The 9,576-nt window shown below is 45.7% G+C and overlaps 2 protein-coding genes and 1 long non-coding RNA gene across 3 annotated transcripts in view; 2 read left to right on the plus strand and 1 right to left on the minus strand.

Moving 5' to 3' along the window:
- Positions 1 to 1,728, plus strand: part of cnrip1a (cannabinoid receptor interacting protein 1a) — a 5,174-nt gene extending 3,446 nt beyond the window's left edge. Inside the window, exon 3 of the mRNA XM_037690136.1 lies at positions 674 to 1,728. Coding sequence (XP_037546064.1) covers positions 674 to 838 — 165 coding nt within the window. The 3' untranslated portion in view covers positions 839 to 1,728. The remainder of the gene's footprint in view (positions 1 to 673) is intronic.
- Positions 1,729 to 5,290: 3,562 nt separating this feature from the next.
- Positions 5,291 to 5,650, minus strand: LOC119423024. The gene is made up of 3 exons (XR_005187437.1): positions 5,558 to 5,650; positions 5,405 to 5,475; positions 5,291 to 5,331 (listed from the first exon to the last, which is right to left on the minus strand). It is a non-coding gene; the product is annotated as an uncharacterized LOC119423024 (long non-coding RNA).
- A 3,654-nt stretch (positions 5,651 to 9,304) lies between these two features.
- spred2a (sprouty related EVH1 domain containing 2a) overlaps positions 9,305 to 9,576 on the plus strand; it is a 6,994-nt gene continuing 6,722 nt past the window's right edge. The window contains exon 1 of the mRNA XM_037690137.1: positions 9,305 to 9,394. Coding sequence (XP_037546065.1) covers positions 9,369 to 9,394 — 26 coding nt within the window. The 5' untranslated portion in view covers positions 9,305 to 9,368. The remainder of the gene's footprint in view (positions 9,395 to 9,576) is intronic.

Consider the following 9,576-nt stretch of genomic DNA (forward strand, 5'->3'; position numbering starts at 1 on the left):
CAAGAACGCTGATTCAGCAGACGATAAAGCTGACTCAGCAGTCAGACAAGAACGCTGATTCAGCAGACTATAAAGCTGAATCAGCAGTCAGACGAGAACGCTGATTTGGTAGTCAGACGATAAAGCTGACTCAGCAGTCTGACGAGAACGCTGATTCAGTAGTCGGACGATAATGTTGACTCAGCAGTCGGACGATAACGCTGACTCAGCAGTCAGACGAGAATGCTGACTCAGCAGTCAGACAAGACTGCTGATTCAGCAGACTATAAAGCTGACTCAGCAGTCAGACAAGAACGCTGATTCGGTAGTCAGACGATAATGCTGACTCAGCAGTCGGACGATAACGCTGACTCAGCAGTCAGACGAACAGATGTTGGTGATCTGAGAGCAGTCAACCAAGCACGGTGTAAAGGTTTTGTTCAAATTAATTAAAGATTTAAACTCCATGCAAAACCAGAATTAAAAAGATTAACAGGTTCAGGAATAAAAAAAAAACTTTTTGTTTTACCTCAAATCTGTAATGTTCAGAGCGTCCAGCAGGTGACAGCACTGACTTCCTGTTACAGAGAAACTGTGATCCCGCAGCGAGTCTGTTGGTCCAGTCAGAGCAGAGTGTGAAGATGACCTTGAAGTGAAGCACTTGACCCTGTGTTCTTTGTCTCTCTGTGTTCAGTTCAACAAGGCCGGCACCTTTGAGACCGTCTGGCAGGCCAAGTACTACAACTACTACAAGAGGGAGCACTGCCAGTTCGGCAACAAATTTAGCAACATCGAGTACGAGTGCAAACCAAACGAGACCCGGAGCCTGATGTGGATCAACAAGGAAGTGTTCAACTGAGCCAGGACATCTGAGCGTCCAACTTCAGGACATGGATTCAACAGGCGGCGTCTCCCGTCAATATTCCTGTTTTATTCAAGATTCAAGGATTTTTATTGTCATTCACATCACAATTAGTACATGAGGTGGAACAAAACTATTATTATTTTATTACCACAAAGAGGATAAGAGGAAGAAGGATGTGGACCAATCATGGACCCATAGTAAACCCATCACGGGTCCATAATAGACCCATCATGGGCCCATGATAGTCCAATAGTAGACCCATCATGGACCCATCATAGAACCATAACAGACCCATGATGGGTCTGTTATGGACTCGTCACGTTCCATCCCATATAACCCCACGGAGTTCTGAATACTGAAACACCCACCCCACCCATGGACCTCATCAAAACCCTGCCAAAGTCCTGCAGGTTCTGGTAGATTTTTTGTGTCTCAGAGCATCTTCATCTGGTGTGAAGAAGCCTAAAGACACTTAACTCTGACCTTTTACCTCTTTCAGTTTCGTAACCTTGAGTTGTGTCAATAGACGACTGAACAAAGTTTAAATTAGATCTTTAGGAATAAAAGTTGAAGAGGGGAGGTTTGGATCAGAACTTTGTATCAGAACTGAACATCTGTGTGTGTGTGACTGCATGTCCTTTGTCTTTGTGTTATTTAAAAATAAACTAGTTTTTCTTCAGGTAGGTTCATAAATCTATTAAATTAAATAAATGTGTTTGTTTGGGACTACTTTCTGCAGCGGATGAATCTGTTGTCAGGACGCTTCCTGCTCTCGGTGCTTTTTAAACCTTCACGTTCTGTTTGTGGAGTTTAATTCTTTTTGCCAAATGAAGTCTTGAATTGTTTTGTTGTAAAGTTGAGCTTGACGTGCGTTTGTGAATAAATCTGAGAATTAAACCATTTGTCAACTTATTTTTTTAATTTGTAAACTTTTATGTTTTCAGCAGAAGGCGAGTTGGAGGTCCCACCTGCAGCTCGTTCTCCTGAACTGTCTGACTTGCTGTGACGCGTTCATTTTTCGCTGACTCAGCAGGCAGATAATTAATGAGGGGGTCACATGACCCACTATCAGAGGTAAACTGAGACAGAGCCAATGGAGTCCAGGTTCTGTGGACAGAATATGGATCAGACAGTTGCTGAGTCCAAGGGGATCAGAAGGTGAGCCTCTGGTGATCTGCAGAGGTTTGGACCAATCAGAGAGCAGGATTTAAAGAAACCTGGCCCGGATGAGTCAGGTTCTGTGAGCCTAGACAGGTTCCCGTGTCTGTTAGGACTCAAACAGAACCTCTGGTCTGCAGGGTCATCGGTCTGATGGGAGTGAGGACAGCATGTCCATAAAGGTCAGAAGGATCAGCGTAGATCAAGAATCTGAGCTGATTCATCAGATTTATTAATTTACTTATTAAATATGTTAATCCAAGCTGCTGCCACACAGATTACTAATCTGTAATCTGTTGAAACTGTGCAGGGAGGAGCCTTTGGTCCTTCCTGGTTCGGTTTCTGTCCTCAGGAAGCACCAGGAGCAGATCTGAGTTCATCTGTAGTTGTAGGTTTGGTCCAGCAGGTGGAAGCGCAGTTGATGAAGGAACACAACTTTTTCTGGCAGGTTGTAAACAAACAAACAAACAAACAGCTTTTCTCTTTCAGCTCTTGGACACTTTGAGTCCTGCAGATTTTACGGAGATGAACTTTAACTAACAACCATAGATGCGTTTTGTCTCTGAGCTCGTCATCTTCAGGATCTAGTGTGGACAAAGACGCCCTCGTCTCCATCAAGGACTTCGCCAGGTTCTGAAGATGATGGTCCAACCTGAAAGACATGCTACTGCAGCGGGTCGTGACCAGAACTGTCCTCAACAGAGACAGAACAATGTCTTTCAGCAGCGACCCACTTTTATTTTGAAGTGTTTATGTGCTTTATTTTGAAACTCCCGGTTAAACCCTCTTCTCGTTTTCCCTTTTTGTTCAGTTCTGAAGTTAAAAAGTTCTTATCAGAACCAAAACTGACCCACGAGGCGACCATGATGGAAAAACGAAGATCAACTCAGAATCTGCTGAGTCTTTGGTTGCCATGGTGATTCACACCAGGCCAGAGCTTGTAGCACCGTCTCTTATTTGGACGGACAGAAACTTCAAATTGAATCTGTCTACAAGGAAAAATATCTTGTTTAAGACTTGATAGTGGCATTAATTAAATTTATTTATTTTTCACAGACTGTACAAACAAATGCTGCTCATTGAATTCTTCTGACATTTTTATTTGGATCCTAACAGCAAATAAACCCAAAGGTTCTGTTCAAAAGAAGAGAGGAGCATCAGGAGGAAGATCTGGTTCGTTTAGAAGAATTTTACATTTCACAAACTTTGATCACTTTGTAACAAATTCAATTATTTTATTTTTTTTGTTCTGGTTTAAAGTTGTAATTTTGGCCCTTTGGGCTTTCCAAAGAACATAAATAATTTAATTTTAAATAAACGTTAAGGAGCCGTGGTTCAGGCACAGCTGGGTTCGGCCGTAGTCCCACAGCAGTTCATCTCTTCACAGAAACATCAGCCAGAAGCAAATCAGTTTAAGCTAACAGGACCATGTCTGTGAGGACAGTGTCCACCAATCAGATGCAGCCTGACACATCAAGGTCCAATCAGCTGCAGCCTGACACGTCAAGGTCCAATCAGCTGCAGCCTGACACATCACGGTCCAATCAGCTGCAGCCTGACCCGTCTGAGTCCACCAGTCAGCTGCAGCCTAACATGTCTGCTCATGTGATCCCGGTTTTGTTCTGTTGGGCCTGCAGTCTCTGGTACCTTCTCTCCAACGCCTGCTTCTTCTTCAGCTCGATCTCGGCCGCGGAACATTTACCTACGGAGGAGAAACAGGAAGTGACATCGGGGAGAAAACCAGGAAATTACATCAGCAAGTTTTAGTTTTAAATCAGATTTTTTAATTTCCACTTGAACCGAAATTGTTTCTCGGGAGGATAAAGTTTGGTTTAAACTCAGGTGACCCGTTTGGGCCTGCTGCAGGTCTGACTGTACCTTTACTGGTTGCCATGGTTACTGGAATGTTCTGCTTCCTGAAGTTGAAGCGTTGGTTGCTGTTGGATCGAGGCGCTGCCCAGCTATAGACTTTGGCTGTTCCACCTGGATCTGAGGAACCACCAGCACTTGCTTGGGTCCGGTTCGTACAAGTTCTCTGGGTCGGCTGGAGAACTGCTCTCTGATTGGACAGAGCAGGAGTTTGTTTGGTGTTTAAGTTCTGGTTCTGGATCTGGTTCTCCAGATCCTCACACATTTCACACATCAGATCATCATCAGCCAGATTGTCCCAGACTGGGTCCGATGAAAACAGAGAGTCCAGGTCCACAAAGTCCACCGCATTGGGTTTGAAGGTCTCAGCAGAACTCCTCACATCTATCTGTGAAATTTGTGGTTCTTGTTTTAAATGGTTTGACTGACTCGTTAGCTCGGTTCGGTGTGGTCCGGTCCCACTTGGAGACCCACCCAGGTGACCGTTTGTAGATCTATAGCCCGCCTGTCGGTCCGTCCTCAGGTCCATTTGGATTATGTTCCCAGAAAACCCTGAGTTGGACTCGAGTCTGAGCGTGGCTCTCGTTCTCAGGTTCTTCTGAACTCTGGGTCCGACTGATGGACCGACCCGATCCGCCAACCTGACTGGAGCAGCCGGTTCCCCCTGACTCAATGGCCTGACTGGACCGGACGGTTTCTGGGTGGAGCAGAACGTTGAGCCGGTGAAGCTCAGTGGGTTCTGGGTCATCTCCAGAACTAACAAGTCATTTAGCAAGTCGTCATTTTCCCAGTCGTCCTCAAATGCACCGTGGGTTGAACCAGGTCCACCTGACTCAGGCGGGTTCCCACAATTCCCTGAGGGAGCTGAAGGCACCGGACTCAGGTTCCCACTAAGGTTCTGAGTCGGTCCATCAAACAGGAAGTCCAGGTCATCCTGCAACTGTTGGTCTCGGTCCAATTCAGTACTGGGTGCTGCATTCACAGGTGTCTGACAGTTCTGGTCCTGGTCCGTTTCAGTCCGGGGTGCTGCATTCACAGGTGTCTGACAGTTCTCAGGAAGTGAGGCTGAAGGTTTGTTCTGATGAGTGTTCTGGAAGTCCAGGTTGTTCTGGGTCAGCGGGTCTAGGTTCCACAGGTCTACAGTGTCCTCTTGGTTTGGACGGAGCAGGTTCTGGTCCAACCGTGTGGCGAGCCGCAGCAGGCTGTCCACACTGCTCGCTCTGCTATGAAAACAAACCTCAGGTTACTGAAGGTTCTGAAGCTCAGAAATACAAAAGAACCAGAACTTTAGTCTATCTGGGGCTTAAGAACCATGTATATCTCAAAGAAGAGCAGAAGTGGACCCACCTGGGGGATTTCCTCTTGGTTCTGGGAGCCTTAATGTCCGGAGTACAGGGGATGGTGGCGCTGTCTCCGACCCACTGCTGCAGGCTCGGTTCTGCAGCCTCCGGCCTGCCATGCTGCACAGAACCAAGACCACAGATCAGTAACAGTTTGTATCACCGGATCAGACCTGAACAGAACGGTTCTAACCTTCGGTGCGATCCTGCTGACGATCTCTGAGATGTTCACAACTCTGGAGGTTTGTTTTTTCCCTCGTTTTCCTGAACGCAACACAAGCGATCTTTAGAACCAGCAAGTGAACGGACCCACCTGATCCTCCAATTTGGTTCTGACCCAACTCACTAGGTCTGCGGGGCGTCGGGGATGTGCCATCCCAGATGATGTCCTGCTGGAAGTCCAAGTCTTTCTGACGAGGCTCTCTGCAGAAAGCTGGTCTGGTTCTGGGGGTCCTGGTGGGGGTCTTGAACTCTGGACCAGAAGAGACACAGAACCACAGATTCAGACTTTAAACCCATCGGAATCACCTGGGTATCATTTAAAACAAAAATACACGTCCCTTCTGTCCCTATATGTCCACTCTGTCTCTTCATGTCCTAGACCCTACATGTCCCCTCTAGTCCCTACAAGCAGAACGTTCTTCTACGTTATTATTTTTATTTTTTATATAATTTTGGGGATAGTAAGTGTTCTACGATATTTCATATAAATTTTATGCAATTCTTGTTCCATTTTGTTAAATGAAATATACATTTTGGCCAATTTTTCAGTTCTAAATAAAAACAATACAATAATAAATAATCGATCAACCCTGATTTCTAGAGATCGACCTCAAAAAATCTCGACCTCTGAACTTTGAGATTCTTACTCGTTTGGTTTAAGGTATACTAAAAGATCAAAATTCACTCAAACAGAAACATATTTAAAAAGTTTAACTCCAGACGAATTTTTATGTAAAATAACTGAAATCTAAATAAAACTTCGTCCCTTTACAGTAAATTCTGTATTTATAATTTTCGTTACGCAAAACTAAAAGGAGTTAAATGAAAGTAATCTGGTGTAACTTGAATCACGGCTGACGGTCACTCAGTTCCGAGCCGAACTGAAGTCGGAACTTTTCGGATTTATTCGGGTTTCTGAAAGAAGCGGAACATTTGGACCAGAACCGTTAGGAGCGTGTCCTTATCTTGGCTCGGTTCGGCCCAACAAAAGGTGACAGTAAATTAATCGGAACCTCCGTTGCTGACCTGGGACGCGCGGACTCGGGGGAGAGCCCAGCTCCGCCGCTTGAGTCAGTCTGAAGTTTCGGCTCAGACGGTTCGCTCTCGGTGGTCTGGTTGTCTGTGGTTCCGTCCCGGTAGCCGCTACCCCGACCCGAGGCTCGAACTTCGGCCGACCTGGATCCATTACTCGATCCAGACTGCGGTCTAGTCGGTGAACTCCGCGCAGATTAGGGCTGGAGAGGAGTTTTGAACCGACCCGCCATCTTTTTCTTTCCCAGAATGCACTTGGGTGGTGCGTTCAAATGCAACAAGGTTGCTACCACATTCAGCCAGCAATTAATCTTGTCATTGTAGATTTTATTATTAAAAATGAAAGTACATTGTTAAATGTATTTATGATGTTTTCACAAATAAGATAATATTTACAAAATAAATCATATTTAATTTAATTCAGTTCAGTTTATTTCTGTAGCTCTAAGTCCTAACTGAAGACCTCTCAGGTCTTTGTACAAAAACATTCACATACTGTACATTACAAAAGACAATTAGTAAAATACATTTTACACTTGATTAAAAGTGTTAATTTCAGGCACTGTGCATGAAGCTTCTTCTTTCAGCTGTTCCCTATTCAGGGGTCTCCACAGCAAGTCCTCCATCTCACTCTGTCCTCTGCATCCTCTGTCCTCACTTTGTCTTCTGTGTCCCCTGTCCTCACTCCAACTACCTTCATGTCCTCTCTAACTGCATCCATATATCTCCTCTTTGTCTTTTTCCTGGCAGCTGCATTTCTAACATCCTTCAACCAATATACCCACTGTCCCTTCTCTGGACATGTCCAGAGGAAGATCTACATGACCGCCCTCAGTCTGCCTCTCTAAATTTATCTCCCAATTACAAAAAAGGTTAAAGTTCAATCTGTGCTGTACCTCTGATGAGCTCATTCCTAATCTTATTCATCTTTGTCACTAACCTCTTTCTTTGAACGTCTTCCTGCACTTCACTATTCCACCACCAGGTTTCCTTATCATCTATTCTCTGTCCAGATGACACAACAAGTACCTTATCTGTCTCGCTAACTGTGTGAATGCTTATAAAGAATTCACACAATTGTGATGCATTTTTCTTCTGTACAATTTTCGGCATCTTTCTTGTTCCATAGTTTTTGTTCTATTTCCACAAATCATATATCACAAACGTCAGGCGAAGGGTGCTATGACTTTTGGTATGGTGCAAGTTCAACTCTAGCTATTTTGTCACTCTATGTTCCTCCCGCTTTTGGAAATAAGTGTTGACTACAGCCATTTCCATTCTCTTGGCAAAATCCACCACCATCTGTCCATCCTCTTTTCTTTCCTTGACACCAAACCCACTCATCACTTCCTCATCTATGTGCATACTCATCCCCTCTGCTTCCTTCACCACCATTCAGGTATGCTCCGATCACCACTCTCTTCTCCCTGGGAGTAGTCTACCACTTCATCCAGATCCTTCCAAAATGTATCTTTTTCCTCCACATCACATCCAACCTGTGGAGCATAACCACTGACAACATTTAGCATCAGACCTTCTGGTGTGGACAGAACCACCTGCAACTCAACGTAGGAAAAATTAAAGCGCTGCAGGTGGACTACAGGAAGAAGACCAGCCTCCCCAACCCTATCAGCGTCAAGGGTACTAAGGTGGACACTGTGGACTGCTACAAGTACCTGGGGTCCATAAACAATAAACTGGACTGGACAGCTAACACCAACGCCCTCTACAAGAAAGGGCAGAGTCGCCTTTTTCTTCTGAGGAGACTCAGGTCCTTTAACATCTGCAGGACCATGGTGCAGATGTTTTACCGCTCTGTGGTCTCCAGCATCATCTTCTACGCTGTGGTGTACTGGGGCAGCAGGGTGAAGAAAGCTGATGCCAAGAGAGCTGGCTCAGTTCTGGGAGTGGACCTGCAGTCTCTGACAGAGGTGTCTGAGCAGAGGATGCTGAGGAAACTGCTCCAGATCCTGAACATGTCACACCCCCTGCATGCTACACTGGACTCTTACCTCAGCACCTTCAGTCGTAGACTGAGACCACCGAGGTGCTCCACAGAACAACACAGGAAGCCCTTCCTCTCTGTGGCTGTCCAACTTTTTAGCTCCGCCCCCTTTCTACTCATACGACAATAAAATTAATCCTGTCTACAATAAACACTTTAATGTTTCTGTCTGCACCTGACCTGTTTAAGAACTTAATTGCTGGTATTTTTTATATTCTCTGTTATTTTTATATCTTCTCAGATCCCTTGTGTATATTATTTTATACTGAGACTCTGGCACAACAATTTTCTGCTGGATCAACTATCATCTTCAACTTCTACAGTAGGGTACCTTGTTTTAAACGCGCATGCGCAGTAGCACTGCACGGCCGCCAGGTGGAAGCAGATCACTTAATGAGCTTTTATTTTGAAAGGGTAAGGTACATGAAGAGCACAGAACTTTCAGAACAAAATCTTAGTAGCTAATTAGTACTCATGTAAAGTATTGGTACCAGAAAGTACTCTGAAATACCGCAGTCTGTCAACAACATGAAATTAATAATGATGATGATGATGGTACTGTGGTGACGCCATATGACACTGCGGTCCTTCGGGTCTGACGTCACCCCCTCCCTCGCTGAGTCCATCATGGAGTGAGGAGATGAGGACCGTGCGGGGCCATCCTCACCGACAGCAGCTCACCAGGCCCGGTCCGGAGGAGGAGGAAGCGCTGCAGGAGGAAGAGGAGGCTGCGCTCCCACAGCCCAGGAGTCAATCAGCATCAGCAGCTGGAGGAGGAGGAGGAGGAGGAGCAGACCAGAGAACACACCGGGATCAGAAACCCGCTCAGGAACCATGAGGACCCCGCTCCGCGCTGCGGCGGCAGCTGCTCGGTACCTTCGGCGGTGAAACGGAAAAAATGAACGAGGACACGCGCCCAGACGAGTGAGTACCACACGCGCGCGCGCGCACACAGGTGATGGTTTGGCAGAATTGTCACGTGATTGTAGTTCGGCGCTGTTGTCAAGGGCTCCCTCTTCTTCTTCCTCTTCATCTTCATCCCTTTGAGTTGTGTGTGTGTGTGTGTGTGTGTGTGTGTGTGTGTGTGTGTGTGTGTGTGTGTGTGT

This window comes from Nematolebias whitei, chromosome 16 (assembly GCF_014905685.2).
Source record: "Nematolebias whitei isolate Nwh7 chromosome 16, NemWhi1, whole genome shotgun sequence".
NCBI classification, from domain to species: Eukaryota; Metazoa; Chordata; class Actinopteri; order Cyprinodontiformes; family Rivulidae; genus Nematolebias; species Nematolebias whitei.